This window comes from Armigeres subalbatus, chromosome 3, assembly GCF_024139115.2.
Source record: "Armigeres subalbatus isolate Guangzhou_Male chromosome 3, GZ_Asu_2, whole genome shotgun sequence".
NCBI lineage: Eukaryota > Metazoa > Arthropoda > Insecta > Diptera > Culicidae > Armigeres > Armigeres subalbatus.
Genome location: NC_085141.1, coordinates 80863930 through 80880116, shown reverse-complemented (window position 1 = coordinate 80880116; position 16187 = coordinate 80863930). Strand labels below are relative to the sequence as shown.

The following is a 16187-nucleotide window of genomic DNA, read 5'->3' as shown; positions in this document are numbered from 1 at the left end:
CTTCAAGAGGCTCAGAAGCCTCCTTCAAGAGGCCTGGAAGCCTCCTTTCAAGAGGCCTGGAAGCCTCCTTTCAAGAGGCCTGGAAGCCTCCTTTCAAGAGGCTCGGAAGCCTCCTTCAAGAGGCCTGGAAGCCTCCTTTCAAGAGGCCTCGGAAGCCTCCTTTCAAGAGGCCTGGAAGCCTCCTTTCAAGAGGCTCGGAAGCCTCCTTTCAAGAGGCCCGGAAGCCTCCTTCAAGAGGCCTGGAAGCCTCCTTCAAGAGGCTCGGAAGCCTCCTTCAAGAGGCCTGGAAGCCTCCTTTCAAGAGGCCCCAGCCTCCTTCAAGAGGCCTCAGAAGCCTCCTTCAAGAGGCCTGGAAGCCTCCTTCAAGAGGCCTGGAAGCCTCCTTTCAAGAGGCTCAGAAGCCTCCTTTCAAGAGGCCTCAGAAGCCTCCTTCAAGAGGCTCGGAAGCCTCCTTTCAAGAGGCCTGGAAGCCTCCTTCAAGAGGCTCGAAGCCTCCTTTCAAGAGGCCTGGAAGCCTCCTTCAAGAGGCCTGGAAGCCTCCTTTCAAGAGGCCTGGAAGCCTCCTTCAAGAGGCCTGGAAGCCTCCTTTCAAGAGGCCTGAAGCCTCCTTCAAGAGGCCTGGAAGCCTCCTTCAAGAGGCCTGGAAGCCTCCTTTCAAGAGGCCTGGAAGCCTCCTTCAAGAGGCCTGGAAGCCTCCTTCAAGAGGCCCGGAAGCCTCCTTTCAAGAGGCCTGGAAGCCTCCTTTCAAGAGGCTCGGAAGCCTCCTTCAAGAGGCCTGGAAGCCTCCTTCAAGAGGCTGGAAGCCTCCTTCAAGAGGCTCGGAAGCCTCCTTTCAAGAGGCCCGAAGCCTCCTTCAAGAGGCCTGGAAGCCTCCTTTCAAGAGGCTCGGAAGCCTCCTTTCAAGAGGCCCGGAAGCCTCCTTCAAGAGGCCTGGAAGCCTCCCATCAAGAGGCCCGGAAGCCTCCTTCAAGGGGCCTGGAAGCCTCCTTCAAGAGGCCTGGAAGCCTCCTTTCAAGAGGCTCGGAAGCCTCCTTCAAGAGGCCTGAAGCCTCCTTCAAGAGGCCTGGAAGCCTCCTTCAAGAGGCCTGGAAGCCTCCTTTCAAGAGGCCTGGAAGCCTCCTTTCAAGAGGTTTGAAGCCTCCTTCAAGAGGCCTGGAAGCCTCCTTCAAGAGGCCTGGAAGCCTCCTTCAAGAGGCCTGGAAGCCTCTTTCAAGAGGCCTGGAAGCCTCCTTTCAAGAGGCCTGGAAGCCTCCTTTCAAGAGGCTCGAAGCCTCCTTTCAAGAGGCTCGAAGCCTCCTTTCAAGAGGCCTGGAAGCCTCCTTTCAAGAGGCTCGAAGCCTCCTATCAAGAGGCTCGAAGCCTCCTTTCAAGGGGCTCGGAAGCCTCCTTTCAAGCGGCTCGGAAGCCTCCTTTCAAGAGGCTCGGAAGCCTCCTTTCAAGAGGCTCGGAAGCCTCCTTTCTAGAGTATAGAAGTTTTGCTACGGAGTATAGAAAAATTTGCTATATTTTTTAGTTTTAGATAAGTTTTAGTGGAAACAAAAAACGCATGAGTGTAGATATTTAATCTGTCTGGTGTTTAATGTCAGAACATTCAAGTCAACTAGAAACAGTTATTCAAACTGAATCAGCAGTTTGAATATCTTAGCGAATGTTTGAAGAAAAACTCATTATTTATGTAAACGCTTAGAATCAGCTAATTAATTGATACGAAGCTTAGCGAGTCAGTTAGTTCACTAACTAAACACAACTAAAAATGAATGTTACCACGACGAATAAAGAACGAACTGAATCCATTCAATAAACGAAATGGATAAACTGCTGATGAGAAAACTTTATCACCAGATGACAAATCCAGCTTGTGGCTCGCTGGCATATCCTCGATAAACCCGTTTCGCAAAGAGGAAATCATTGTACCACATGGAAAACTTTGACAGCCCTTTGTCGAACGCACAAAAGAAACTCAAACCCAAGAAAAGAAAGCAAACCCAGGAATCAATGCGCCGGTTCTGGTTGGTTATCAGAGATTCAAATCACAGGTCAGTGGTCGTGATTCGTGTTCGAATCGAACCGTTTTCATTATCACCGTAACCAGTGGAATCCTTCCCGGAAGAGTCCCATCCGATCCTTGCTTTCCATACACAATAAATGCATTGAAGTAAATATGGTTTCATTATGTTTCGTCATCCTTTCAGGGTTTATCGCCAAAGTGATGTCTGTTCCGGTGTGAACGGTATTATCCGTGTTACTTATTACATGCTGCTTCAGTGCTGATTGTGCCTCACAAATAAAGGGACATAAGAAAACTGTTCTGTTTTCCACCCCAGCAATATGCTCGGCTCTGTTTGCTAACGTTTACTCATTGGTGACAAAAAAAACCTACAAATATGAAACCGGTCCTTCCTAAATTTCGATTTCATTTTATACTTCTGATCAAATAAATTTGAAACTACGAGTTGAAGGAATTCCATATTCGCCTGAAAATAACACTTGTCTGCATATAGTGAGAAAAATATAAATATGCCTGCCTAAATATGAAAAAAAACTATAGTCCAATTTCGTCGCTTGGCCCATTTTAATTTTGTATATCCAAAGACTATGTTAGTCCCATATTGTGTATTTGGATTTTGGCAAATTTTATAAAATCTGGCACGCGCTGGTTAAATTTACCAACAAGGTTCAACGAAGAGTTTGGAAGAAACAGTCGCTGGATGGCAGACATTACAGAAGGTTAGTAACCACCATTCATTATCCTTTACCCCAATGACAATGCTATTATCTCGCTCGTATTGCATTCTCACAAAGCATTAACAAACTCACCTGAACAAGCTTGCGGCGGGAGCGGGAAGATGAGCGTGGTCGAACTTTTCCGCCGGGCCACAGCACATCCCAAAGATTGTGGCTTAAAGCTGCGCAGCTGTTGCATAAAGTCCGAGCACTCCATTAGGGCCACGTCTGCGAAGTGTAGATCGCAGAGGATTTGATTCTGTTGGATAAAGGATATGGCCGCATTAATAACAAGCATTGATTTATTGTCGAAAGTTGTTGGTTCACTTTTATAGGCACGATATTCGGGTGGGAAGTCCGGGAAAAAGTTTGAGTTGAATTACATTTTCGTGCTAATTTGAGAGCCTGGGAAGGCTCATTCTGAGCAGCACTAAATTTTGTGATAGCAAAATAATGGGATATTTTTGGCAGTTGCACAGTTATCGGCACCTGCTAATGATGCTTCATTGTTTGAGCGATATGACGGAACAATGAAAAGCCTAGTATTATGAGCTTTGAAAATAAACTTTCAATCAAAATCATATCCATGTGCAGCTTTTGTTATAGTAATCCCGTTCGTCAACTGGTAAATGCTAAATTGGTAGGTATTCAGATTGTATGATAATGTCCACCAAAAACCATTCTCCAGAAAAGTAATCGCCAGAAGCCCACTTGGCCAGAATGTAATAATTCCCAGAAAGCTTCATTCCCTCAAAACCATTTACCAGAAAATACCAATCCCTGGAAATTTTTATTTTTTTCATACATGGTAAACTAATGAAATATTCATAGATTTATACCGATAAAAATTGTCAATGTAGATCGAATTTTGCGCCCGGTAATGGCAGCGACTTGACATTTACGAGATAGAAAACAATATAACTAATCAAGTCTGTCATGATCCAATGAACATTATCTTTATCTATCTTCTTCTATATATATAAAAACCAATCTATGTATGTATGTTCGCTAACTACTTCTGAACCACTAGGCCGAATCCACCCAAATTTGGTACACACGTTCTCTATCCTCAGGGAAGTTAACAAAGGGGTGGGAGGGTCATTTAGGAAAGGGGAGGGGTTTTGTTTAGAAAACGAACAATTATGTGTAACTTTCATCTCCCAGGACCGATTTCAACCAAATTTTGTACACATATTCACTATAAGGAAACAATCATATGAGAGATTTTGGGAAAGGGGAGGGGTCTGAGGAGGATATTGTTCAGAAAACGGGTAATTTAGAGTAAATTCTGAACCCCTGCACCGATTTCAACCAAATTTGATACACACATTCTCTACCCTAAAGAAAAGATAACAAATGGGGTGGGGCGGTCATTGTAAAAGAGGGAGGGTATGGGGGAGGGGTTGTCTTTATAAAACGAGCAATTCAGTGTTACTCCCAACTTCCAGTACCCATATCAACCAAATATTGTACACGTATTCACTAAGAGAAGTCGATCACATGGAAGTGTAATTTGGGAAAGAGGGAGGGGTCTGGGGAGGGGTATTGTTCAGAAAACAGGCAATTCAGTGTTTCTTTTGAACCCTGGACCGCTTTCATCCAAATTTGGTACACACATTCTCTATCCTAAGGAGAAAATAACAAAGGGTGGGATGATCATTGGGAAAAGGGGAGGGTAAGGGGAAGGGTTGTCTTTAGAAAAAGAGCAATTCAGTGTAACACCCAACTCCCAGGACCAATTTCAGCCAAATTTGGTGCACACATTTTCTATTCTAAGGAGAAGATAACAAAGAAGGTGGAGGGTCATTTTGGAAAAGGGAAAGTTATGGGGGAAGGGTTGTCTTTAAAAATGAGCAATTCAGTGTAACTCCCAGGATAAATTCCAACCAGATTTGGTACACTTATTCTCTATTTTTGGAAGATGTTTATTGAAAAGGTAGGGCCAAACAAAGATATAAAAATATATTGATACAAAGGTTCAATTCTATGAGCGGTAGATCTACCTCTGTGGGTTTCGTGCTACAGCATTGGACATTTTAATTCTATAATTTACTTTTCAGTCCCTAGCAAAGCCGGATACATATAGCTATTAGCTATCTATATATCTCGGATACTTATTCAACGTATGTGACGTATGTGATTAAGTAAACAAAAATTTAAACGTTGATTTCTGCAATCTGATAGCACTCCCACGCAAACTATCGCCACATACAGGTAGGGGGAGGTTTCGGCTACATGTTCGTTGTATTGGTTTGCGTGGGAGTGTCATCATATTTGACAAATCGACGTATGCATCTTTGTTTACAAAATCACATACGTCGTTTTGAATAAGTTGCCGAGATATATAAAACTCAATGTTTGTATGTTTGTGTGTGTGCTCCAGCCTAACTTCTGAACCCATTATTGTATTGTTTAGTTATCGATCAATTCAACCATTTATCGAAATCATGGTTTGCCCAACGTAAAAAGCAATGATTAATGTGTTTCCTTCTGGATGGTGAATGTGATCCCTTCTTTAAAATAGACGTTTGCTCGGAATAAGGCATCGGTGGATGTTTGTCCTTCTTTAGAAATAGACGTTTGCCCGGAATATGGCGATTATGGATTCGCTCCCTTTTCCAAAATCAGTCAATGTTTTCAAATGAAATCTGCCTTCTTTTGATCAAATGATGAAGTATCGATAAGATAACGCAATTATCCTGTTGACCAATTGGTTTATTCATTTTCCGATTGTGAAAAAAAAACTGCGAATCAAACTGGCAATTCCGAGCAAGGCCGGGTACATAAAGCTAGTATACAATAAAAAATAATTTCTGTCTGTCTGAACTTTATAGACTCTGAAACTGCTGATCCGATCGGTGTTAAAATTTGTATGCAGAGGTTTTTGAGACCGGGGAAGGTTCTTAGATGCTTCAAGATACCTCCCCGCTTTGGTAAGGGGGGCTCCAATACGAATAAAACAGAAATTTCTGCATAACTCGAGATCTAATAAGAGAATAAATCAGTTTTAGGCGAAACGAAGTTCGTCGGGTCTGCTAGTAGTAAATAAACGTCAGCCGTACTCTACAATAATCTATCTACATATGTTTCGTGCAAATTCATATTTCGGACGCTTAGGGAGTGTTGACGCTGAAATGATGTGGTCGTACATGATCGTCTGTGATGTGGACCATACAGGGTGCCGGTCAACTAACTAACTTTGTTGCTTCTACTGCAACCAGGACTGTAGCTTGCGAGGAAAGGTTGGTGGGGAGCGGTACACAATGCGGAATGAATTGTCTCTGCTGTCGATCAGCCAGATGACGTTACTCAAAGTTTATTTGAGTATTCAACCTCGTGTTCATTACATCTTTTAGAAGGTGATAAAAGCACCGCAAGGTAGTTCTGGAATATTCTGGGTTATACAAACAATTATTGAGTTCAGGGCTTGAGATGTACAGCTTTTTAGACGTCGTTTTTTCGATACTCAAAGCTTCGATATGTTTTCTATTATATCTGCTACATCTGCTGAGAGATCAACAGTCATCTAAACTGACCTTAAGGTCGGAACTTGAGATCTACGGCTGCAAGAAAATTGTTTTTCAGTACTCAATGCTTCAATTGAATGCATCAATTATCTCCATTACACATCTCGAGAGGTTAACGGATATCGTAGAATAGTTCTAAGATATTCCGGGCTATCCAAACTGTCCTTGAGAGAGTTCTCAAAGGTAATCAAAGCTTCAATATGCATTCAATTATATCCATTACACCTACTGGGAGGCCTACGGATATCGTAAGATATTTTGAGATATTCTGAGTTATCCAATCTATCCTTGAGTTCTAGACTTGAAATTTACAGCTGCTTAGTAGCTCTTTCGTCACTTAATGTTTCTAAATTTATTTAACTATACAGCTCCTTGTTGGTCAATATACATCGTAGAATATTTTCTATATTTTCTACATCATCTGTTGTTCAAAGTTTCGATATGTATCCAACAATGTGCGTTACATCTCCTGTATAACCAAGATAGATTATTATAGGATAGTTTTTAAATATTCTGAATAGTCCAAACTTTTCTTGAATTTGGGACTTGCAATCAACAGTTGTGATTGTAGCGTTTTCCGCTACTCATAGTTTCGATACGTGTTAAACCATTTTCATTACATCTTTTCGAAGTTATTATCCTTGCGGTTGGGATATTCTGTAGGCCAACAAAACTGTCCTTGAGTTTGGGACTCCAACTGAAAAGCTTTTTTCGTTACATATATTTTTTGTATGTATTCATCCATGAGACAACACAGACACAGTTCTAGTTCATTTAAACTGTCTTTTAGCTTAGAATCTACGATCTTAAGCTTTCAAAGTAGCGTTTCTTGTCTTTGAATGTCTCGAAATATGGTTAAACCTGTTTCATCACATCTGCTGCAAAACTGCTTCTGTTAACAAGACCTTCTCACGTCGCTGGTGGACTAATTCGAGGCTTCCCACGCAATCCAGCGCAGTTTAATTAAAGAAGCGGGTTCGTTGCTTCCATCAGTGGTGAGTGCGTAAGTGAGCTCAAATTTGCTCGCCAACGACGTGAGTAGCTCATGCTTACAAAAGCAGTTTTGCCCTTTTTAAATGTTGGTGCCGATATATTCAACTTTAATAATCACATACGTACAAATATATCAATTTTGAGAAAATTTTAAATGTTGCTGCCGATATATTGGAGCTTTGAGCTACGGAAACCTCAAGTAACCATTAGCACTCTATTTCGCCTTTTCGACAATATAAAAATATAAAAGCCAGGCCAGTATGAAGCATGTAAAAAAAGTGACAAGACCACCGTCTTCAACCAGTGGTCGTACAGACTGAACAATTAACACCTAGGATGGGACATCGGACAGGACACATAACACCCAGAGATTTTTCGAAGTTTCCTCCTTACCGGGGTGGGAATCGAACCCACACTCCCTAGCACACGCGTCCAGACCATTGATGTCGCTAACCACACGACCACGAAGCCCACCAGGTTTTGATGACCCAGGATACCCTGAAACCATCTAAAGATGTTCCGAGATCCATAGGAATGTATCAAACCCCACATTCCCCTCACCATTTCAAATCCAATCCAAATCCAATTCATATCCAATCCAAATCCAATCCAAATCCAATCCAAATCCAATCCAAACCAATCCAAACCAATCCAAACCAATCCAAACCAATCCAAACCAATCCAAACCAATCCAAACCAATCCAAACCAATCCAAACCAATCCAAACCAATCCAAACCAATCCAAACCAATCCAAACCAATCCAAACCAATCCAAACCAATCCAAACCAATCCAAACCAATCCAAACCAATCCAAACCAATCCAAACCAATCCAAACCAATCCAAACCAACCAAACCAATCCAAACCAATCCAAACCAATCCAAACCAACCAAACCAATCCAAACCAATCCAAACCAATCCAAACCAATCCAAACCAACCAATCCAAACCAATCCAAACCAATCCAAACCAATCCAAACCAATCCAAACCAATCCAAACCAATCCAACCAATCCAAACCAATCCAAACCAATCCAAACCAATCCAAACCAATCCAAACCAATCCAAACCAATCCAAACCAATCCAAACCAATCCAAACCAATCCAAACCAATCCAAACCAATCCAAACCAATCCAAACCAATCCAAACCAATCCAAACCAATCCAAACCAATCCAAACCAATCCAAACCAATCCAAACCAATCCAAACCAATCCAAACCAATCCAAACCAATCCAAACCAATCCAAACCAATCCAAACCAATCCAAACCAACCAAACCAATCCAAACCAACCAAACCAATCCAAACCAATCCAAACCAATCCAAACCAATCCAAACCAATCCAAACCAATCCAAACCAATCCAAACCAATCCAAACCAACCAAACCAATCCAAACCAACCAAACCAACCAAACCAATCCAAACCAATCCAAACCAATCCAAACCAATCCAAACCAATCCAAACCAACCAAACCAATCCAAACCAACCAAACCAATCCAAACCAATCCAAACCAATCCAAACCAATCCAAACCAATCCAAACCAATCCAAACCAATCCAAACCAATCCAAACCAATCCAAACCAACCAAACCAATCCAAACCAATCCAAACCAATCCAAACCAATCCAAACCAATCCAAACCAATCCAAACCAATCCAAACCAATCCAAACCAATCCAAACCAATCCAAACCAATCCAAACCAATCCAAACCAATCCAAACCAATCCAAACCAATCCAAACCAATCCAAACCAATCCAAACCAATCCAAACCAATCCAAACCAATCCAAACCAACCAAACCAATCCAAACCAACCAAACCAATCCAAACCAACCAAACCAATCCAAACCAATCCAAACCAATCCAAACCAATCCAAACCAATCCAAACCAATCCAAACCAACCAAACCAATCCAAACCAACCAAACCAATCCAAACCAACCAAACCAATCCAAACCAATCCAAACCAATCCAAACCAATCCAAACCAATCCAAACCAATCCAAACCAATCCAAACCAATCCAAACCAATCCAAACCAATCCAAACCAATCCAAACCAATCCAAACCAATCCAAACCAACCAAACCAATCCAAACCAATCCAAACCAATCCAAACCAATCCAAACCAATCCAAACCAATCCAAATCCAATCCAAACCAATCCAAACCAATCCAAACCAATCCAAACCAATCCAAACCAACCAAACCAACCAAACCAACCAAACCAATCCAAACCAATCCAAACCAACCAAACCAATCCAAACCAATCCAAACCAATCCAAACCAACCAAACCAATCCAAACCAATCCAAACCAATCCAAACCAATCCAAACCAATCCAAACCAACCAAACCAATCCAAACCAATCCAAACCAATCCAAACCAACCAAACCAATCCAAACCAATCCAAACCAATCCAAACCAATCCAAACCAATCCAAACCAATCCAAACCAATCCAAACCAACCAAACCAATCCAAACCAATCCAAACCAACCAAACCAATCCAAACCAATCCAAACCAATCCAAACCAACCAAACCAACCAAACCAACCAAACCAATCCAAACCAACCAATCCAAACCAATCCAAACCAACCAAACCAACCAAACCAATCCAAACCAACCAAACCAATCCAAACCAATCCAAACCAATCCAAACCAATCCAAACCAACCAAACCAACCAAACCAATCCAAACCAATCCAAACCAACCAAACCAATCCAAACCAATCCAAACCAATCCAAACCAACCAATCCATATCCAATCCAACCATCCAATCCAAACCAATCCAAACCAATCCAAACCAATCCAAACCAATCCAAACCAATCCAACCAATCCAATCCAAATCCAATCCAAATCCAATCCAAATCCAATCCAAATCCAATCCAAATCCAATCCAAATCCAATCCAAATCCAATCCAAATCCAATCCAAATCCAATCCAGACCCAATTCAAATTCGTCGCCGCCAACTGGCAACATGAAATCTTAATTTGTTTTAATCAAAATCAATGATCGCAGGATCGCACCTTGTAGTTCTACAAACTTCAATACATTTTTTAAACACCTTGCAGACACGCCATTTAGTTTTCTAAACCACGAACCATTTTCCATCGGTCTTCCAGGCGAGCCTTGTCGTTCTTCAAATCACAAACCATTTTTCCAGCGGTTTTTCAGACGTGCCACTACAAACCATTTTCCGACGGTCTCCGAGACGCGTCTTGTAATTTTGCAAACCACAAACCATTTTTCAACGGTCTTCGAGGCGCGTCTTGTTATTTTGCAAACCACGAACCTTTCATCGACGATCTTTGAGACGCCTTGTGATTTGGCGCACCACAAACCACTATCCGACGGTCTTCGAGACGCGTCTTGTGATTTTACAAACCACAAACCATTTTGCGACAATTTTCGAGACGCGTCCTGTTGTTTTGTAAACCACAAACCTTTCCGACGGTCTTACAGACGCGCCTTATGATTTGGCAAACTAAAATATATCACTATTCACAATTTAACCACTTGAATTCAACTCCTCCATAAAATCAGCGACACGATCTAAAAAATAGACTGGCAGGATCACCAAAATGTTTGGCCCTAACTGGCCGGAACGAAACTATGACAACGACTCTCCGTGGATACGTGTGCTCGCTGCGGAGATCTGACCAGAGGAGGCAGGGTCATGGCTTGCTGCTCGCCGATTGTCACGCTGAGGTTTGATTCTATAAACACACGCTGAAGGCATTTTACTCAAACCCCACAACCATCTAACCATAACTCCTGATTTTCACGAATATATTATGGATATAGTTGAATACATATCCAAACTTGAAGCAACGAAAAAAGCTAGAGTGGTGGCTGTTGATCGCATGTTCTCAACTCAAGGACGGGTTGGATGACACGGGATATCCCAAAACCATATTAACATGGCTAATGGTCTTCTGGAGTATGTTATGGACATAACTGACTACATATCCAAGTTTCCAGTGGCAATTATGTTATTATTATTATAATCTTTATTAAAGAGGTTTTTAGCCCAAGGCTAGTTCACCTCCGAACTGGCAATTATGTCTCTTGGTCTTTACGAACATATTTGAATACATATTCAAGCTTGGAATAACGGAAAAAGCTAGAATCGTGCTTGTAGATCGCAAGTTCTTGACTCAATGACGGTTTGGATGACTCAGGATATCCAAAACCATCTGACCATGTCTCTTACTCTTTAAGAATATGATATGGATATGGTTGAATACATATCCAAGCTTGGAGTGACGAAAAAGCTTGAATGGTAACTTGTAGAGCCCAAGTTCTGGACTCAAGGACAGTTTGGATGATCTAGTACATCGCGAAAAAAAAATTACAACTTGACAAAATCATTTCTCCATTATTAATCTCAAAACTTAAATTTACTGTGTTCCAACCTCCACCGCGATTAGCTCTTTGAGGCAAATTGAATATCTTTCGGATGCGTGATTTGATTATAAAATATTTTTTTAAAAGGAATCTCATTCATTCATACATGAAGACATTACTTTTATTCGTATAAATTATATATTTTTTTTCAAGTCGAATGTATTTTTCAACCATGCATTTTGACCAAACTGACAATTTCTGATTTCTGCAATTATTTTTAAAATTTTTAAAATTTCCACAAAATAATCAATAAAGAGCAATAAACAAATAAGAAAATTTCCATAAAAGATACAAAAAAGCAATAAAATTGATAAAATTTTCCATGAACTTTAAACGCTTTTAAAGAAGGGGTTATCTATGAAACAATGCTCAGTTTTATTGCTTCTTTATATATCTTTTTTTAAATGTTCACATTTTTTGAATTGCTCTTTATTGATTATTTTCTGGAAAATTTTAAATTTTTTATTGGAAAATTATATTTATTTTGCGGAAAATTTTGTAATTGTTCATTGCTAATATTGATGTATTCAAGGAAATTTTTTATTTTTTTTTTGAGTTTTTATTTTAGTCATAATTTCTAGTGCAGTGCCGAATGTTGGGATAATTCACTGAGCATTTCCGCTCATATTGAAACCCCTTCGTTCTAAGCCACCCTTGACGCAATTACCTTGAAACGTCTTGCTCTCTTCTGGTTGGGGCCGGTTAAGTTGAGACCGCATGAGTTGCACCTCAAACATTCCTCGTGATAGTGGTTGTTCTCATACAGTGGCGATGGTTCTGCAAGTAGAGTTTAAACAGATGAACAAACACCAATCGTCAGGAGGGTGACAGCACATTTTTTAACGTGTTTCGGCATAGTATATAGGGTGGTTATAAGGTGAATGCTAAATATTCTGTGCTATTGCTACGATATATTGGAACTATATTTGCGTATGGATATATATTATTGAACAGTATCTACTTAAAACTGATAGCTGAGAAGCGAATGAAATAAGCGGGCATGGGTAGAACACTAAACAACGATTAAATAGAATTGTGGGTTGGATGAGGTCATGGATGATTCTTTTCGTCTAATGAGGTAAGATGCTTGTAGAATATACATTTCGAAGGAAATAGGAACAGATAGTGTATCTTGTCTTGTAGAAGAGTAATAAAATTAATCAAGTTTGGCAAATAACAATTTTTGGTATATCATGTCAGACATCGACAAACTTCCCCTTTTCTGAACCCCGAAAAGAGCTTTGTGTTTACTATTTTGGAGTAGTTGCTCGTAAGAATGGATGAAAATTCTTCATAAATCTGTACCATGTTATGGAACGAATATTTTTTGTTATAGTCATGAATTCCAAAGCTGGATTTTTTAAAAATAATTCCAATATAAAGTATGTGTGACCTGATTTGAAATTTACATACTAAGTAACCAAGGTTGAAAAAAAGTTGAATCGTTTCTAAACATGTTGTGTCTCGCGGTCAAAAGATAAGCTGATTAGCAGCACCCATTTTTTGCGTTTAGTTTCTGTCTCTAGCAACATCAAAAATGACGAGAAATTATAGAGCATATGCAAAAACAAGGATTGGCCGTATTTGGTTCAGAAAAATGCTGGTTTCAAGACTGTGAGCGGACCGGAAGCGATGGGATGAAAAGTAAAACAACCAGAGTACCCGGTACCGAAAAATCTTCACTAAACTTGTACGCCCCCTACACAACAGTGCAAAAACAACAGATAGGGTTTCTTACCCCATTCCCGGCCTAACATGCGTACGACTGCATTATTCAATTGATATTTATGACAGGAAGCAACTTTTCCTGAATTTTGTGGGCTGTATAATACTGCATTGGGGTTCACTTCTGCTTAAAAAATAGCTATTCGTGCTAAATATCGTTCAAGAAAGCTTTTATTTGATTTAAATTAACGAGGTGCAGCACTCATTTCAGTCATAGCGATTTCCATTCGGCATATCACAAAAACCAGTTCCCGGCCTAAGCAAAATCTCACTCAATCTCTCAACATTTCTCTCTCATTCTCTCTCGGGACGGTAGAAAATGCGACGTAAACAAAAATATGCACGTTCCACGACAACAAGATGCCAGATGGTATCATTCATAATCAGGGTTTCGACTTTTCGTTTCAATGAGACCAAAGCAAGCGTTTTTCGGGCCAAGGGAAATTCTTGTTTCGTTGTTTATGTTGAGGATCATCTTTCACCCATCAATCTTTTCTCTAGAATTAGCAATGGAAGATGAACGAAAATCTTGCCTATTAGATGAAAATCCTTTTTCATTTCATTACTTTTACTTCTCACTCACTTTTCGGGAGAATTATCGCAGAACAATTACAAAATTGTATGGCCGCGTCGGGATTCGAACCCAGAATAGTAACAATAATAGCTGTGGGGATGTGCTTACTTTATCCACACCACCACGCTATCTGTATGAAAGCGTGAGGTTATTTGTTCCACATAAGCTACTACCATTTGCATTGATGATGCCACGAAAAGACTCGAATATGAAAGAAAAAGAGCAAACCAACGTTTAGCGGCAATCAAAGTGAGCGAAAAATTGTTATCACTCTCCAGGCTGTTTTTCTTTCCCGAAAAGCGATTTCTCCCCGAAAACTTTTGTGAGGGAAAATCATGTGCTCCTGAGATTGAGTGAGCATTACGAACCCTGTCATAATCATTTTTATTTGGTTGAGAAGATATATTTACTCATCCAATTTTTTTCCAAATACTTAAAAACAATATTTTTTTCACCTTTTGAAATCGAGAAAATTATAAATAACATGATAGCGTCAACATATTAAACAGTTTTCCTATCAACGATGAAGGATCATTTTCATTCTCCTGGCCTTTTGGCAGCACGGTGCGGCTAGAAGTTTTTGGGCCGAGGTGATTTTTTGTTCGGTTTGAGAATACATTTTTAAATGTATTCTAATTATGTTTATATAAGTTCTAGTGATACGTTCTAGTGATTAGATTGAAGTGCGTGTGTGGAGCATTATGGTGTGGTGATTAAAAGCTTGAAGCAATGATTGTAACGAGCACTAGGACGATTTTCAGGTAGGTGTTTATTTGATGATACCGTTTTGTAAAAGTGGAAAGAATCACTCCGGCTCAGTGGTGTGGCATCGGCGAGTGAGATTTTGAAATCTGCATTTTTATTTTCTACAATTGGATCAATTAGGAGTAAAACAAGTGATTTTAAGATATTGAATATTGTGAAAAATAAATGGGAGACTTTTTAAAAATTATCAATCATAAACCTACGGCTTCGAAACAGTATAAATCATTAGTTTTCTGTGCAGTGAGCCGGGAACCGGGTCCATAGGCCCAAGTAGTGATTTACCCTATTATAATGGTGGGCAGAGTCCTGAGGGGAAAAATGTTTACGCTGAATGTATCTGCTAAGGCACTATTCACGGATTACGCGTCGCCAACAAAGTCGCGTGGCGGATCTTTCGTTGCTGTATAGCAGTTTTATAAGGAAAATCTATTTATTTTCGAATACGCTCGAGCACCCGTGGCAGAACATTTCCCCTCTTAGTCGGCGTTACGTACGATGTGGGCGAGACATCACTTCTAAAACAGTGCAACTGTTTGCTCCCCGTTATTTCATAATCCTGCCGTAGCTGCCAGCTATCTGAAGCTCATCCCAGAAGTGAAATTCGGTGAACATTTGTTACCGACTGCAACGAGATGAACAACAGTCTCGTAAGCTTTGAAGCACTCTGCTGTTTAAGGAGGTGCTCGCTCGGTTGGTTTGTTTTGTTTTCCTGGAAATGACCCGAACAGTGAACTATTGCTGGCGGTGGGCCGGACATAACTATCTGGTTTGCATTTTGCCTTTTTCGAGCCACAAAGCTGTACATAAAGGCTTCAATTTCAGTTTAAGCAGCTAAGAGTTATTAAAGTGATAGTTCAATAAAGCCACAAATCAGCCACCTTGGAAACCACGTACTTTTTTCAACAGAACGAGCTGAGAGAACCACTAGTTAAAAGGTGGTGACACAATGGTAGAATCATTTCCTTACTTATGCTTAACGATCGGTTTAAGTTTCAGCACTGAATGAGTATTACGTCAGTTTTTGCTTATTGAAAATGAGAATGAGAAAAACCTGTTGTGGATTTCAAATTCACTGTGGAACTAATCACTTATTTTTTGCTATTGACCAAATAGAGTCTAGGTGGTAGTAAATCCTAAACAAAAACTAACTAAGGGAGGATATTGATACGTAGAAAGTAAAACTGTATGCAAATTTGAGGGTCGAAACATCCGGTGAAAAAAGCAGATAAAATATTAGATTTGCTAGTTCAGTTGTTGTTGCTAACGGATTCTATGGAAAGGGGAAACAAGATTTGAAAAACAAGTTTTCCACAACAAATTTATTGTTTGTGCTTCAGAAGCCAAATTAGGTTCGATAGATTGAACTTGTCAACAGCGATATAGAATGAGCAAAAGGGAAAAAATACATCTTGAATCAAATGCACATTTATTGCTGATTATATAAAAATTCGTTCCGGCTTTTTAAGGGATTTCTAA

At 40.2% G+C, this 16187-nt stretch overlaps 1 protein-coding gene across 3 annotated transcripts in view; it reads right to left on the bottom strand.

Moving 5' to 3' along the window:
• The window catches only part of LOC134226539 (uncharacterized), a 710533-nt gene that overhangs the window by 118940 nt on the left and 575406 nt on the right, over positions 1-16187 (bottom strand). For all 3 annotated transcript variants that reach the window (XM_062707374.1, XM_062707375.1, XM_062707376.1), the window contains 2 exons: positions 12315-12424; positions 2818-2983 (listed from right to left, as the gene is read on the bottom strand). In XM_062707374.1, coding sequence (XP_062563358.1) covers positions 2818-2983; positions 12315-12424 — 276 coding nt within the window. The remainder of the gene's footprint in view (positions 1-2817; positions 2984-12314; positions 12425-16187) is intronic.